The sequence below is a fragment of the Camelus dromedarius genome, chromosome 4, assembly GCF_036321535.1.
Source record: "Camelus dromedarius isolate mCamDro1 chromosome 4, mCamDro1.pat, whole genome shotgun sequence".
Classification (NCBI taxonomy): Eukaryota; Metazoa; Chordata; class Mammalia; order Artiodactyla; family Camelidae; genus Camelus; species Camelus dromedarius.
In genome coordinates this window covers 94,176,147-94,193,623 of record NC_087439.1, presented here as the reverse complement: position 1 = coordinate 94,193,623, position 17,477 = coordinate 94,176,147, and the positions used below count along the sequence as shown (strand labels likewise).

General features: G+C 50.0%; 1 protein-coding gene across 9 annotated transcripts in view; it reads right to left on the bottom strand.

The window, feature by feature from the left end:
- Positions 1 to 17,477, bottom strand: part of AGAP1 (ArfGAP with GTPase domain, ankyrin repeat and PH domain 1) — a 520,758-nt gene that overhangs the window by 257,135 nt on the left and 246,146 nt on the right. For all 9 annotated transcript variants that reach the window (XM_031452456.2, XM_064485288.1, XM_064485289.1 and 6 more), the window contains exons 7-8: positions 7,134 to 7,261; positions 5,790 to 5,945 (exon numbers count right to left, since the gene is read on the bottom strand). In XM_031452456.2, the coding sequence (XP_031308316.2) occupies positions 5,790 to 5,945; positions 7,134 to 7,261 (284 nt within the window). The remainder of the gene's footprint in view (positions 1 to 5,789; positions 5,946 to 7,133; positions 7,262 to 17,477) is intronic.

Below are 17,477 nucleotides of genomic sequence, written 5' to 3'. Positions count from 1 at the left end.
GGTGTCCGGTGCTGCAGTGAGGAGCTAATGAAATCCACTTTCAAAGGGTGTGAGATGGAGCAGCTGGTTTTATTATTATTATTTTTTAATATTAAAAGGGGGTTGATGTCTTGGGGACTAAGGGATAAAAGTTCCCATGACATAAACTCAGATCTGACACCACAATGGACACACGCTCGTTAGAAAGCAGGCTTCTTCGAGGATTATAAGAAACCAGCATTTACTGAACACCTACGAAGTGCCAGGCACTGTGCACTTTTTTTTCTTTAGGATGGTAGAAGCCTGGAATGAAATAACAGGAAATGAAACAAGCACCGAATAGAAAGTTGCAGGAGAACATAAAACACAAGGTTTATTTAACCTTTGGGTTAAGAAGAAAATAGAGATTTATCAGTTCCTTGTTGTGAATTCTAGTTAGGACTTAGGGATTCATTTTTCCCTTTAATTAATTCTGTAATTAATAATCTATTGTAAGAACTATATTAACAGCCCTAAATTCTCTTTCCCCACATTTCAACTCATGGGACAGCTGGAGCTTGAGCTCACTATTTGTAAAATGAGATTCAAAGCTCGCAGTGGTAACATTTAAAATTGTTTTAAATCACCAGAGGCCACCGATGGTACCTTTAGAATTTTATGAATTCTAGATTTCTAAATCTGGAAATCCATCTTCATTACTCTCTATTAACCAGAATAATTAACAAAACAAACATTAAAAAAAATTAACATCTTCCTCAAGGCAGCACATCTGTCCCCACAATCACTCTGTTCTCAGAGCAGAACTTCCAGATTCCACACGAAGCAGGGTGGTGCACTAAACCTCAGTCTTGGATCACACACCCCGAGGCGAATGAGATCAGAACTTAGGTGCGACTTCACCAGCGGAAAGAGCCATAAAGCTACCATTTCAAGGACAGAGCAGTGGCGACCCGTGAGGCAGGAGCGTCTGCTGTGTCTGTCCCACGGGGACTCTGGGTACATACAACAAGCTGAGGTACATACCGTAAAACGGAAATCCAGCAACTAAACTAAAACAAACCCACTGGACACAACACACTGCAGCTCTTACGAATCCCCATCAGGTTTCCCACTGCGTCTGCCAACTCTGAGACGACATCGCCCACAGCACATCCTGATGTTACTGGTGAGACGGTGGCGTGAGTGCCTCAGACGTGAAGCCTGCTACCTGGGGCGGGAGTGAGTGTGCGGGGCGTCCAGCCCGACACACAGCCAGACACCTAACAGGAGGGCGTCACACCCACCACAGACGGTCGGGCCGCGGGGCGGGGGTGGCGCACCGGAACAGTGACCACGCAGCCTCCGCAGACGACGAACAGAGGAAGGAAAGGCCAGGATAATACAATTACCACCTCTTTCCTCCAGATGTGTTTTCCTTTCCCCCATGTGACAAAAGGAGCCGTGAAGGGGCAGCCTGTAAGTCGCCTGCTTACAAAGACAGAAGTGTCACTGCCAAGAGCGCTCACTACCAGACGGAAACCTGCTTTCCCCTTTTAACCGGGGAGCAAGTCGTGGGACAGGACCCACGCTGTCCCCTCCACGGGAGACAAAACACCATTCAAACAAATCATCTATACATCGATTTTGCTGCCTTATTTTTGCACAGTTCCATGTGCTGGGCGATGTCTTTTCACAATCTCTGGTTACTGGGTCTGCTTGGCTCTGTTTCGAGGTGTTGGCAACACAGGGTGAGCTTTTCAAAACACCAGGAAAGTGACACCGGTACCATGAAGCTTGAAAACAGGCAGAGCAAAGCGACGCAGTTTGTGGACACCGACTAGAGGAAGTTTAAGACGTGGATACAGATGACAGACACGGAATCCAAGGGAACGCTGACCCCAGGACAGGGAGGCTTCACCTGCCACCGCTGACCGGTTTATTCCTTGCAGAAGTAACAGCAGAAAAACGCCCGTATCTGGTGAGCTGCACGGTGAGTACACGCATGCTGTTGTTGTTGTTTTTAATTCCTGTATGTTTGAAACTACTTCCTAATAAAACATTTCAGCCACATGTAAATTAGGGCTACTAAACCAATCATGTAAGAGCCTCTATCACAGAACGAGGAATTGAATGGATATAGCCTTTTAATATTTTTTTTTCTCAAAACTACGATTTTTTTTCCAAAGAAATAAGCAAAATAAGATATAACTTAGCTTTTTTTTTTTTTTTTGTAAAGTATCATTCCTACTGCCAACGTAAATAATTTGCTACGACGGGAGAGATTTTAAGTTTGTATTATTTTGGAAAAGATGAATATGATATATTCTTGCTTAAAAACATGTATAAATGCAGGCAGAAACATCTGGGAACATTGGCCCAGAGTGGTACATTACGGTCGCTTTATACGACTTATAAGCTCGGTATTTGAAAACGGCGTGTGTCCTACTTAATTAACTCTGGCCTCTTTATGAGCAGCTAATAAATAGGAGTGATGTCCCTTCATCTGGGCCTCACTGTCCCAGTCTGCGTGGATTTTTATTCACTGCACTTCTTGGGAACAAACTTCAGTCCTCCTCCTATGTGCTTTTTGCCAATTTAAGTCAGTAACTACCAACAATCGCCAGGGATGAAAAGTCTGTGAGATTTTACATATTTAAGAATAGGTGCAAACCGGTAGTGAAGGAGAATGCAGTTTCTTAATTGGCTGCACTTTCAAAATTAACCTGCCTCTTTTCATTCCCTGGGCGACGCTGACATCTAGTGGAGCATCTGTAAGGGCTTCAGCTTGAAACACCCCACGTCACTGGCACCGTCACCGTCACCACCACCGTCACCACCGTTCTGTCCAGCGTCAAACCCCATCATGACAAATACCCAGGACTGTAGCTGTCTTTTCCTTAAATGCCTTGATGCAAGCCCACTGTGAGGTTAGCTTCATCCACGACCCCGATTCCTGTTCCTGCAAATAACGGCTGTGTAGCCGGCTTCAATTTCTAGAATGGTTTACACTCAAACCTCTTTCCAGCACTTAGAGAGCAAGCACCGAGCCCACACAGACTCACAGGCAGGCCTTTGCATCACCAGGTGCATTAATCATGACATAATTAATGGGGCTCTCGGTCACCAGAAGGGTGAGTTCTCACTGGCTCCTGCACTGCCCCCCCCCCCTGGCCTGGACAGCCGGGGTCCTGGCCGCTGCCGGTGCCCAGACGCGGCGTGCGCGTGGGGTGTGAGGTGTGAGTAGCAGAGAGAGGGCCCCGTCCCTCTGCGCTCCACCTCCCCTCGGCAGGCAGAGCCCCACTTGCTCTCCAGACCATTTCCTCTTGAACGCAGGTTGGCTCTGGCAACATCTACTCCTGACACAGAACAAAACCCGGCTGTGCAGACAGCAGAGGGGAAGGAAACGTCTACCACTCGAGTTGCCGTTCATTTGATTCTTCCTTGCCTTAAATTTGTCTCCTTGGTCAGTTACCCAGTGGGCAAGGTCCAGGACACTATTTTCCAGGCCATTCCAACTCCAGAGCTGCCCTTATAAAGGAAGGGGATGGGCTGGAACAGCCCTATTTTAAAAGATACTTCCTGGCTTCTCATCCTTTGCCTTGAATAGAAACCAAAGCCAATGGCCAGTAAACATGCCCCTTAGAAGGTGCGGGTGGTCTCTCTTCCCGCCACGCCCTCAAGGGAGCGGCAACAATACAGAAGCACCCCTGGTCCACAATCCAGAGCCCCCAGGCGCCCGCTGTGCTGTGTCCCACACGCGGCCCACCCTCTCCGCATCTTCGACAATGAGTTTCTCAATCTGCTGAGCCGTGAGTCAGTGCGCTGCCCGTTCTGTGAGGTGACAGCTTCTCAACGGGAAGACCCCACGTGGGTGTACAGAAGCGTCACAGGGTTTGATGAGCTAGGAAGCGCTGTGTAGGTGACGGCCCTTACTCTTGGCGTGCTGACAAAACTTCATGGTCAAGCATCTTGTTTGTGCACAAATTTAAGCGTCTCAGATACTCACCTGTATTTTGCAGAAACCTAAATACTCCCTCCCAATCACACCACCCTAAACTACTTCAGCTAAAGCATTAACATCAATCATTCTGTAACGTCAGTGGTGGTGAGATTAAAAACGAAAGCAAGGCCACAAAGATGCTTCAGCCCTGCAGGGACTCTTCCCAGCAGCCTCACCGCAATGACTTTTGTTTACAGCTTGGAGAGGTTAGGAGACTTGGCCAAGGTAAGTGGAGGCCGGGGTCTGAGCCTGTCTGACCCACGCTGGCCTTCCAGCAGTGGCACCTGCCAGAACGCACATGGCCCAGGGCAGTGAGCAAAGGGAAGGGGAGAGCTGGGGGGTGGGGGTGTGCGCTGCCGGCAGCAGCCCTCGGCGGTAACGACTGCCCAGTGACCGCCACGGAGCCGGTTTCCCCACGGGAAAGGGGTGGGGGCTCTTTCTTACCCGGCAGCCATGCACACCATCAAGAATGCCACTCCCAACCTACTGTACAGCACAGGGAACTATATTCAGTTTCTCACAGTAACCTATAATGGAAAGGAATTCGGACACAGATATATATGAATGTATCTGTATAACAGAATCCCTTTGCCATACACCTGAAACTAACACTGTAAATCAACTACACATCCAGAAATAATGAAATTTAAAAAAAAAGAAAAAAAATTTTCTAAAAAAGAATGTCATCTCCAAATAAGGGCAGAGGCCCAGATGACAGATTCCTGGACACCCCTGCAGAGGCCTCCTTCAGTTCAGGACGGGAAATACTGAACTTTGTATCCAAGTCAGCAATCATCAACCGAGAGGAGAAGCTGAATGGTTTAAAGCAGGGCCCCTGACCCTGGAGGCTGGAAACATCTTCGCTGGGGAAGGGGGCCGACCTGGGCGCTGCAGAACGTTTAGCAGCTCCGTGGTTGTCACCCTGAGGAGACGTCAACAGGACCATGCCCATCCCTGCCCCCAGCTGAGACAACTCAAACTTTCTCCAGAAACTGCCAAATGGCCCCTGGGGAGCAAAACCACCTGGCTGAGAACCACTGGTTTGAGAGCATATACTAGTAACACACAACCTAGTCCTGGAAGGGAAAATACTCTTCTTGAGTCAAATGACCGCAGTCACATGGCAGTCTGCCTGGATTCTGTGCTGGGACTTCTGGGCTCGGCTGCAGAGCCCTCCATGATTGACTGGTAATGTCTGCTGTGTGCAGGGGAAGGGACGGTAGCAGCACTTTGGTGTCCTCTGTAGCTCAGGGCTTCTCTGCATCCCCACCGCCAGGGGGCTTTTAACAACCACACACGCCTGGGCCCCACCCACAGATTCTGAGTTCATAAACCTGAGCCCTGAGAGCTGACGGTGAGTTTTAAAAAGCTCTGCAGATGGTTCTAAAGAGGAGTCCAAGTGGACGGACAGCCTGATGTCAGAGTCTAAACACCCCTGTGGAGAAGGGGGTCGGTGGATCAATCTGACTTACACATCGCACCTGAAAGGCTGGAAGCACACGTGTGGGAATCCTGGCAGAGTCCTGTCACCTCCTCACGTCTTTAGCCTGAGACCAAGAAAGTCGCAGGGCAATAGCTACCTTTCTACAAACCCTGCATTCTTCATTTCTGACACACATTGCAGGACTCCCTGCAACGGAGATCGCCTCGGTGTCCTCCCCAACCACACCCGAGCCTGCCATCGTTCTCTCAGCCTTCCACGGAACTCAGCGCCCCTCTCGGTAGTCTGGTTTGGGTGCTACAACCATCACGGAACCACCTGGAGGCCAGATGAGTACCAGCTGGAATCCTCCGGAATCACACGCAACCCCCCCTCCCCGGGGACACTCACGGTGAAGAGGTTGGACCGGCGCTTGGACTGCTTCCGGACGGGCGTGGGCGTGTTGGCCGTGGGCGGCACGTCGATGCGCAGCTCCTTCTGGCTGGTGCTGGGCGTCGACGGGACAGAGGAGGAATAGTCGCTCAAACTCCCACCTCCGTTACTTGTCTGTAACGATGGAGTGAAAGCCGAGCTTCTGTGAACCACGTGCTCCAGGAGCCTCACCCCCCACCCACGTGGGGTCATTGCCGACAGGTCAGCAAGACACAGTGGGGAGGGCGCCCGGCAGGTGGGACCACCTGCCCTGCTTGCCGGGGGCCTTGGCACCAAGCACGCACGGTTTCATTCTAGAACAGACTCGTCAGCTCAGAGCCGTTTTGACTAAGAAAAGTGACTTAAGAAAGAGAAGTCTTTATCATTAACTTAAAAAAAAATGGAGAGTTAAAATGTCATTACTTTTCTGTCTCCTCTGTAAAAGGAAGAGTTGGATGAACTAGGTGGTTTCCACCGTCCCTTCAGAGCCTGAGATCAGATGCAGAGACGGCGCGATTTTGCCTCGTATAACCATGGCTCCCGTTTTGAAAATGGCATCTTGGAAATGCGAGTGTTTTGAGGAAGATACTTCAAGATTCAGAGAGAAGGAAAGGTGCCCGCAGTGGAGAAGCTACCGTCCCTGGCTGCACCCTCACAAGCCCCACTGTGAGCGCACTTCCTGACTCCACAAGCAGCTAGCGGAAAACACTAAACCTTCTTACTCATCCTTTTAGAAAGCGCCAGTGCAACCCCTACCTGCCCAAGAGACGTCAACTGCAGACACGAGTGCAGGCGAAACGACGCCAGCACGTCCCTAATGGGCTTTTGGTGCAGTTCTTCAAAGTGACAATGACAGTTTTTGTTTGCTTCCAAGTAAATAATTTAGAGAAATGCTGCAATGGAAAGACACTAGTTTCTGCAGGGCCAGAGGGAGAAGGTAGTCGTGAGGGCCGCTACCACACTGAAGTGCAGAGTGCGGTTAGCCACTGAGATCTCCCCACAGCTGCTCAACCCACAAGTGGACAAGAACGAAGCCCAACACAGGGTGACTTAAATCAGCAGCAGAGACCGCGGCGCACACCCCGCACCCCCCCTCCAGCCAGCATGCCTCCTAACACAGGCAGCATGAGGACGGGGAACGGTAAAGAATGATGCCCATAATAACCGCTTGGCCACAGCGGTTTGTGAAGGAGATGTTAAGTCAATTACCAACATGCTGTTATTTATAAAGTTGAAAACAAAAACAATCCACCTTGGAGCTGGCTGAGAACACTCAGGGCTCAGACCTGCCCCCCAGCCCCACCTCCCACGCGCCCGGCATACCTGGCTGATGTGCACGGCGGACACCTGGGCCGAGCAGACAGACGAGTGGCTCGGGGAGTTGGGGAGTGACTTGCAGGGTCCAATGGACAGCTGCTGCTTCTTCCTAGTGGCAACAATCTTCTGGGCAACTAGTAGACAGGGAGACAAAAGACATCTCCGTGAGGCTGGTTTCCAAATCTAGAGACTGTGGCAGAGGCCCCGGGGGTTGTCCCTGTCATTCACTTTTCCCTGATTTTCATCTGGGCACATGACGACCAGAACAGATACGCCATCTCCTGGAGCTGCCTCTGGTCCATCCCCGCACCCCAGCTGAAGAAGGACACGCAAGCAAGCTCTGGGCAACGGGCTGGCGGTGGGAAGGCCACCTGGCAGCATCCAGGAAACCCCCTTGCAGGAGCTGACCTTGGCCATTCTTCCTCACGTTCCTTCTCGCTACGTGAAGCCATGCATGCTGTGTGTAGCCCTGGCAGTGATCTTAGGGATGGAAGCCTACTTGGTGGGATGCCAGATAAAGGGGCCAGGCCTTCAGCTTGGCAGCCCTGCACAGACCACCTCGGAAGCCTTGCATGTAAAACAGAAAAATACACACCTATCTTGTCTGAACTATTCTAATAACAGGATTTTTATCCCCCAGTTACCTGCAGCAATAATAATCCTGAATAAATCAGGGTAATTTAACCCAACTTCCTTGAAAATCAAATATCTATCTTTTGCAGAGCCTAAAGAATTACTCTGAACTCTACCAGCTACTGCATAAAATTATATTCAAGGGCATGTAATTATATCAAAGACTTTTTTAAAAATTTCGATATATTGCTATACACGTTGGGAGTTTATCTTAATCAATACAAGTCTAAATTCAACCAGCCATGACTTCTCTCGGCAAATAGGCTCGCTGATCAAGCATGTTGGATTCAACTGGAAAGGAAGTCAACGGTTAGAAAGCTCTTCCTGCACCAACAGGTGTCACTGCAGGGGAACAACTACAGCTTTTGTCTGAATAGATGCGAGTCCTTGGGGACGAGCTGTAATTAAGTTCAATGATATTCAATCCTTGTCTTTGCCCAGATAGTTGCTGTTTTTAAAGATCCCTTGCAGATGAGCACACCACTGTCCCCAGCAATAGGTTATCATCTAGGCGAGCACACAGTGTCCACAGATAATTTCTTTTCCAAATGGATACAATTTTAAGAAGGAGCTGGTTTGTCCACAGCTTACGGCTTTCATGTAAATGAATGAGTATAAATATGATTAAGTGAAGATGCGATGTATAAAAAATGGCTCACGGAGATGAAGCAGCAGCTTCATTAGTTACATCCCACCTCCGATCGGCCTCTTACCATCCTGAAAGGACGGCATCAATTAATTTATCTCCCTGCAGCATATTGATCATAACCTTCATCAGCTAATCACGTTTAAATTACAGAGGAATATCGCAACACTCTGTCATTTCAAAACCATTGGCGTATTGATCCGGGGTCTTTGAAGACGTGCATTAGAGTATTTTAAAAATCATTATGTGAGCTCAAAAATAAAACTTAAGATCAGATTCCAACAGCCATTAAACATGTGTCACACAGGTGAATGGAAATTCCAAGACCAGAAATAAATTAACCTAAAATCATGATTATTTGGGTGATTGCCAATTTACTTTTTTGGGGAAATAAGAGCAAAGGTTTTTTTTTTTTGACCATTAACTCTAATGCATTTTCACTCTACTCATGGCCTCAGAGTTACTTCATCTTTCATCTTAAATCTCACAGAAAAAGCACAAACGTTAGAATTAAACAGGCTGAAGCTGTTGGGAGAACTTCGTAGACATTTTCTGTGTTTTCTACTCTAAGGGGAGAGCTGAGAAACTTTCTAAGACAAGTCAAATGTGTTACTGAAATCCTCATTTTATGAAACTCCAAATGCAAATGAATGCTCCCTCCTTCCTACATAGAGGCTAGAAAGGGCAAGTTCACCGGCAAAGAGAACATTTTTCCACCAGCGCTTCCCCCAGACGATGGACCGGGCTGTGCACACAGGAGCCCCACGTTACGCACTGAAGTTCTTCCGTCCACTTAATTATTGTTTTGCCTCATTTATTACAAAGAAGTGAAGTCCACAGCTTCTAATAACTGGTAGCGTATTTTTAAACTTTACTATAGCTTGTAACCCTATTTGTTCTATTTTCCCAGAATTTTTACGTCTATGCAGAAATGGAAGAAAGGAAGTGAGTTACAAACATTTTGTTCTAAAACACATAGACTGCCTTGGAACCACCGTACAACCCACAAAAGTAGGGGACACTTACCGAAGCACAATGGAAGTGTGTGACTTAATTAAGAAGCAAGAACAGTCAAGAGGAAATGGAGGTAAAGTGACTGTTTCGTAAGGTTGGGTCACCTCATCCTCCACAGGGAAAAGGCAGATCTCTGTGGGCCAGGGAGCTGGCTGGTCCATGCGCGTGGGTGAGCCCCCTCCCCGACACAGCTCAAGGGAACCGGAAAGCCTGGGGGAGGAAAGCACTGTCCTCTTGTAATGGGAATTGCCGACGGCTCGTGACAGTCAGAACCCTTAAATGTTAGCAGACTTAGAACAGGAATGTTACTTACACCCCAGGGTACACTGTCTGGGCAGTTTTTATCATCACTGAGCCTTTGTCTGCCTTTCGTCATTCCACGAAGGGATACGTTACATATTTTATGTAAACACATGTAATGAATGAGTGAACGGAACAGAAGCACAATCTCTTGAGCTGACTTAAAAGAGCCTGGAATCTTTATCACCAGGGTGTGCTGTTTTCCCAATTCTGGTGACACCTGCCCATCAAGTCGCCACCGGAGCTAAGCCGACTTGTGAAACGCTGTCATTGACACAAACGGAAAAGGTCTGCTCTTTTCCCAGATGCTCATCGATTTCATTAACTTCCTGATATTTCAGAACTAATGTCTGGAGTGGTTTTAAAAGTCACTTCCTAGGAATGGAGCGTACAATGTGATAAATACAATTAACGCTGTTGTATGTTATATAGGAAAGCTGTTGAGAGTAAACCCTGAGAGTTCTCACCATAAGAAAAAAAACACTTCTCTATTTCTTTAACTTTGTGTCCACATGAGACGAGGGATGTGCACTGAACTTACTGGGATAATCAGCTCGTGAGGCACCCAAGCCAAATCGCTTCTCTGCGCACCTCAGACTCACGCAGACCATCAATTCTATCTCGATAAAACTGCAGGGAAAAACTTCTTACACACATGTAAGTAAAAATAAGTAAATAAACAGACAAATAGATACATAAATGTCACTTCCTCCACAATTTTAAAATTGTATTTGGGTAACAGATAAAAGACACCCCCAACGAGCCCCTTCAACCACATCTATAATTACACTGCAGAAACTTCAAAACCAAGCAAGCAAACTGCCTGTGCCTGGGGGGGCATGAGGGGCCCCCCGCGGCTGGCAGTGGCCCCTTCTTGACCTGGGTGGTGACTTGAGATCACTTTTTTCAGCCGTACCCATAAGTAAACTTCCACAGATGCATTTCTAGTCTTCAATTAAAAAGAAGTTGTTTATTAAAGAATGTAAGCAAGAAGAAAAGTAAGTTACACCTTTACTCTCTGCACAAACTTTTAATTTTCTGTTGGAGAGGCGACACGCGGCACCCTTTGATCAGTGTGTCAAAATAAGAAGAGTCTGATGGCTCCCACACAGGACCTCATTAAGCCCTGGCCTCACGCCCTATTTCTGCTTCCACTCTGTTTTGCAAATCATCCACATTAAAGGAGAAGAAAGAATGAGTCTAGTTGCACGGGGGGTTGGGGAGTCAGGCCTGCCTGGTACCAGGTAACTAAGAAGCGATTTCCTTCCCCGGGCTCCCTCTCATTTTTGTTGCTTGCATCTGAAAGAAGGGCCAGCAGCCTGAGCTTCCCACCTGCTAACTAATTGAATCCTCCGGGTTCCTCTATTTGACAGATGAGGAGGCCAAGGCCGAGCAGGGACCAGTGGCAGAGCAGGGATTCTGACCCCGTCCATCTGGCTCCACAGCGGCTCGTCACACCGCCGCCCCGCCCCGCAAGGAAGCATCCCCACCCAACTCCCGCGCTCCCAGGATGGCACCTGTGTCTCCCTTTGCCCTGTCCCTCACGTTCCCCACAGTCTCTCAGTTTGATTAGGGTAACAGATCTGAGACCAAACTGCCAGCCAGGCCCTGTTTCTGCAGTCAGCCTTCTAAAGCAGGTGTACTCCCGAGACGCCCCCTCCCCTGTTCTCCTGACCACTTCGGCCTGTCTTCCGCCTCCATACCCTTGGCTGAACCGGCCATCACCAAGGTCACTGGTGACCAGCTAGAGGCCAGGTTGCATCCTGCTTGACCTCTGGGCAGCCGTCGGCACCACAGATGGTTCCTCCTCCCCTGAACATCCCTCTTTCCACGACGCCGACTTCCCGGGTTTCCTCGCCTGGCTGGAACCCCCTTCTCAGCCTCTTCCTCTGGCTCTTTCAATGTGGGTGCCCCCGGCTCCCTTCTGTGGCCCCGCTACCTCCCTGCCAACGTCTCCAGGTCTACGCAGCCTCGCTCGGTGCGCTTCCTGCTTCTGGAACTCTGTGTCCGACTACCGACTCCACGGTCCACGTGGCCCCGCCTGGACCTTGCTCCTGTTCCGCCTGGACGCTCAGACTGCACGGATATCCCGGGGCAGGGATGCAGGAGACGTAACACATGGGTTCTACCACCAGAATTGCTCTTAAAGTCATCTTCACCGCCACTGCCTTGATCCAAACCTCAACCTCCCACAGCTGTTTTCTGAAAAAGCTTCCAAAGCCGACTCCTCCACCGTCCCCTCCACCGAAGCCCAAGAACACACTGCAGGTGAGACCTTTGGAGGGTGACTTGCGGACACTGCTCTGCTAACAGTTCTTCAACTGCTCCCAACACCACACAGGTGTCAGAACTGAAATCCCGCACCAAATGGGGCTCTTTCGTGCTCGGGGTGGTGGGGGGTGGCGGATTCTCCACTCCTGCTGTTTCCTCCCACAGAGCCAGACTCCCATGGCCCGAACACTCTTGGCCTCTTCACGAGCCCTCCTGTGAAGGCCTGGCCCCCTGAGAAGTGACTTACGTGACTCTGAACTTGGGACAAGCTGTCCCTTCACAACCCCTCCAGTCTGGGGCCGCGAGCCCAGAGCGCCAGGGGCAGGTGTGGGCTCCCACACTGCCCGAAGCCAGGCAGGCAAGTCTGATTCTGGTTTCCGCAAGGGGAGCCCCAGATAAGCTTCATTTCCCAGCACAGCTTTACTGATAAAAAGCAATAATCTGACCTTCTGGGGTCTTATTCCTAAATTGGCTCAGAACCCCGGGGAGGACCAGGATCCCTTCCAAACCCCAAGCTGCCACCCTCCAGCCTCACTGCCGGCCCTGGACTCACTGCCCCACTTCCAAGCCAGACAGCACCCACCACAGTTGCCACAATGCGCTGTGCTCTCTGAATCCTGTAACAAGCTGCCACCCTGGCTCAGAACCTGCCTCCCCTTCTCAGAACCCACACATTGAGAACCACCTCTCCGAGGGAAGCCTTCCTCTCTAACCACCAAATTCCTCCGTGGAGACCCTGCACCCCCAAATACGCATGGGCCCTAGTGTGACCAGCTCCACACGTCCCCCAGGCCTTGGCTGACCCCTGTCCACCACGGGCACATCTGCACATGCACACACACACATGCACAGCCAGGGCCACGGGGAGGGGCTGCCACTCTGCTGTCATCCCCGAATCCCTAGCGCTCAGCACACAGGAACTGAGCAGTAAGCAACTCTGTGATAATCCCATGGGATAGTTCACATCAGGTCCTGGCCTCCTGCCCTCTGCTTACAGGGTGAGCCCCCCCGGACAGGGCCGGCTCTGACCCTCCTCTTGAATGGTGCCACCTGGCATCTGTAACTTCCACAATTAAGCACGTAAATTAAGCTTTCTTAACATTTCGTGAACAATTATGACGTTTTGGGCACAGTCCAACGAATGCGAGGAAGTGTAATCAGCAACCTACCTTCTCTGGTTTCAGTCAACAGGGATGTCGCGGTGCCACCTGTGAGCCCAGCAGAGGGAGAGAGAGGCCGGGGAAGAGACGTGGGAGCTGGTCTCAGCCCCACGGAGCTCCCAGGCCAGGCCCACGGCCTCTGCATCCCACATCAGCAGCGCCGATGCTTCACCGCTAAAACACTCCCCCGGGTGGCCCGTCTCCCCCCATCCTTGCTTCACTCATTGTTTACTCGGATCCTACACCCGACCCTCTCCCTGTGCGGGTCCCAGGGAGAAGCTTCTTGCTCAGGCAACAAACTGGCTGCCCTTGGACCTGCCTCCCTCTCCCCAATCCACTGAGTATGGAGGAGATTTAACTAATCAGCCGGGTTCGTAACAGGCTGCTTTTTCACGTCCCAGTGTGACGTCCCGTATGCTTGTCAACTTCCGCAGCGTGAGCGTCACTGTCTGAGCAGAGCAGCCTGTTCCGGGACGAGCAGAGCTGAGCCCCACGTACTCGGGCTGTGCTGGGGCCAGGCGGCTCGGGGGGGCGGGGAGAAGTGGGGGCTGTAGCTAAGGACGTTGACATGGAGCAGGTAAACTTGGCTGACACTGGAGAGCCACAACTCAGTGCCACATGAGACCTGGTGTGAACCGAGCTGAATCTGAGGAGGAAGATGATGGCTCTTCACGTACTGGGAAAAGGGGCTTACAGCCCGTTGAGGCCAATAGGGTGTGGGTGGGGGGAACAATTCTGAGCAAGCAACGTTAGGTGGGTATTTAAGTATGAATGATAAATCTATTAAAATTTTTTGTAATTTTTATAACAGGTGCCTGTACAAAAATCAGCTACTGTGAGACTCTTAATTTTACTCCACAAAAATATTTTAGGAGCACAATTTGACACTGGGGGCTCATGGCATGTTTATCTCTATCTTTGGTCCTACCCAAAGGTGGCTGCACGCTGCACCGACAGGCTCTTCCATTAGAACCATGGAGGGTTCACCCAGCGAACCTCCAGAAATAATGAAAACCACGAGGGACTGTAAATTTCCCAGTAACAAATAAAAGGCCCCCTAATGTCTCAACTCAGCTTTAAATCACAGTTGAGTGATCATTAAACTATCTTATTAATTAAGTAGAAATTAATTACCAAATCATCTATGTAGTTCTGAATTTGTGACTTAGGAATGAGACAAAATCTGAAGTGGAGTTTTTCTCAAATCTCCAAGTTAATAAATGTTAAAGGGGGTGTACTCTGTGTCGTTGGTAACCCTCTGCCCATTTACTAGATTTGTTTTTATATTATCTAAGTTTGGGTACAGAGGAAGCTATGCCAAAAAAAAAAAAAAAAAAGCTAGTGAAATGACAAAGAGCAAGGGGAGGGGAGCGAGCAGAGTGCATCCTTCGAGGTCTCTTGGCTTGGGTGATGCTCAGTGCTCACTGGTGAGCCACAGGGATCCACAAGCCTGCCTGGGCTCCCTACCTGTGGATATCCTGCCAAACTGTGCGACCAACTGGAAAATACAGTCAGCTCATGTTCCAAGACAATGAGCCAACTCCACGGACCTCCAGACGAGCTGAAGGCGCAAGACAGGATGCTCTACTCGCCCTCCTACGGCCGAAGCGTGCCTGACACTCAACCAGCACCTGCCAACCGGCTAAACGAATGCACAGACGGATCACCAGTGAAGACGGGGTGAGAACGTTAAGAGAAGGCAGGGGGAGAAGAAGTTTATAAAGGCAACTGGAAACACATTTTTAAGGATCCAGGATGCAAAGAAGGCGACACGTGTGGACTGTATCCTTAAGGCCATAGGAAGCCGTCAGAATGACTCGTGGACAAGTGATAGGCCCACGCTTTGGAAGGACACCTGGTCTGGTTTGGAAGATGAGGGTCATCTCCATCTGGACAGAGGAGAGAGCGTGAGTGTGTGTGTGTGTGTGTGTGAGGGTGAATGTGTGTGTGAGTGAGTGCGCGCGCGCGCGTGTGTGGCGGGTGTTGCTGGCATGGGGCGGGGGGACGGGCGCTGGGACAGGGGCCGCAGTGGACACTGAGCCCAGCTTTCACAGCTCAGGGAAGCACGGAGAGACTCACATCTTGGGCTGTTACCCTTCCCTTACACGTGGTTACTATTCTCAAAGGGTACGAATTCTAGGCGGATTATGCATCAATGATGATTCAAAGCTTCCAAGAGGAGTTCTTCAAAGGAGATGCAAGCTCAGCGCTGGCGTTTTAGCAAAATCCCCACAGTTTACAAACTTTCAGAGCAGATCTGGGCACTTAACCCATTCTAGGTCAGTTCCTAAAACCCGACAATGCTGACCTCCTTCAGAAAGACGGCCTGCTCTTGTTCCGGACGTGCTAGATCTCGCCGCCGGCACGGTGACCGGCAGGGAGAAACTCACCATCCTGCTCCAGCCAGGCTTTCGTCTTTTTTTGCCACTACCTTAAAATTGCCCAACTGTTCTCTCTGAGGTCCCCTTGTCCCCTTCCAAAACGTCCTCCGTACGGACACATTTTATCATCCTAAAAACAGGCCTGGCCTGGTCACTTCCGAGTTTCAACAAAACAAACTATATCAGAACAGTTTCCTAATTACAGTAAATATTATTTAGGAAGAAACAGGTCACAAAATTAATTTAGGGGTGTATGAGAAGGAAAAGCTCTTCTATGCATTTGCCCTTGGTTTCCTTGTCAGTGAAAAGCTAAGGAGAGGTTCTGCCAAGGACCCCTGTGCCCCAAGCACGTCTTTAGGAAAAAGGGTTTGGTGGGGGAAATCCTTCGATGGCTTACCTGACCTGTACCTGAGCACAAAATACGACATTCCTACTACATTGAAAAAAAAAATCCTCCAGTCCAAGACGGGCCGTGGCTAAAAAGCCAAAGGCACTTTAGTTTCCTCTCCTGAAACTTTCCAGTTTTCCAGGAAGCAATGGAGGCTGAATTCTTCATCTGAGATTCAGTTCTTGTCTGTATTCTTTTTATCTCGTTGTATTAAAACAAATTTATCTTCATTTATGTCGCAATTACCTATTAGGGTTGTTAATTCGCTGGAAATGAAGCTATTGTTTAATTGCTCCTATTAATCGGGGGACTTAAGTGCCGACTGTAATAAACAGTTACCTTCAGGACGGAGCAAAGTCACGGCTGCTGGCATTAATTTCACAATTTCAGAATGAGGGGAAATTTCTACCATGTCCCAGGCAGCTGGAATTCCCCCTTTCCTTTCAGAGAAAATAAAAGAACATTAAATTTTTAAAAACTCATGCTGAAATAAATATGCTCCATTCGACGTTGAATTCTGATATAAAGTTATTTGTGACAAGGGGGACATCAAATCATCCTACCGGAAACTGACATCCCCCCTTTATGTGTTTCTTCACAGTGCAATTGTCCCTTAAAACTGAGTCCCGAAGTGGAGATGCCAACAGGAAGGTTTGGGTCCAGCTGCCCCGGATGCTAAGCCGGTGGGCAGCGGGCGACAGGATGCTGACCACCTGCTGGGGTTCGAGGCCCCGAGAGGGCACAGGTCCCTATGTCCAGACCCACAGGGCTGCAAACATTCACTTCTTTCCAAAATAAGTTTCAACATATCCCAACACCATACTGTCAACGTCCTTCAGTTGGTCTTGCCTATGGCCAGTCTGGATGGGGGGACCTCTGGGGCTGGACTTTGCTTCAATCAGTATTCCTCTGCTAGAAGAAAAGAAGGGTATTGCAGACAGCACCGCCTGAAGCCCGCTCCGGGACTGCACCGCAGGCACCCGTCCGCCCTGTGAGCCAACAGGACGCCCAGCAGATGGTCAGTTCGGGACATTCTGACATTCGCTGCAGACACCTAGGGCTCCTCCTGCCCCTCTGCTCTCGTGCCGCCTGGCCCTCCCTCAGGACCACGCACACAGCTCCATCTTCTCCAGCCACTGACCCCACCAGCACTCTCGTCCCAGCCCTTCACCGAGTCATCCCTCTGTCAATGCGCGGGGGCAGCCGCCTTGCCAGTCTTCCTCTCCGCACAGGACATGATCACACCCAGCATCCCGCACAAATCCGACACATGATGAATGCCCAGTGCATCCGGGTCCGCGCAGGGATGAGTGCGTGCTGCTGACAAGTCCTGGGCACCCGGTGCTGTTGGGATCCAGAGGGCCCCCAGGGTCTGCAGACGGAAATGGACACCACAAGACCCGAGCGTGACTCTCTTAAGGGACAAAGGGGAGGGAGAGGTGCCCTGGCTCTACCCCTCCTTCTCCTGCCACCCCTTGAGCACAGGTGAGGTCAGGGTGACACCTGCCAGGCGTGCATGAGCCAGAGGGTATAGCACCAATGCCAATGACCCAGGCG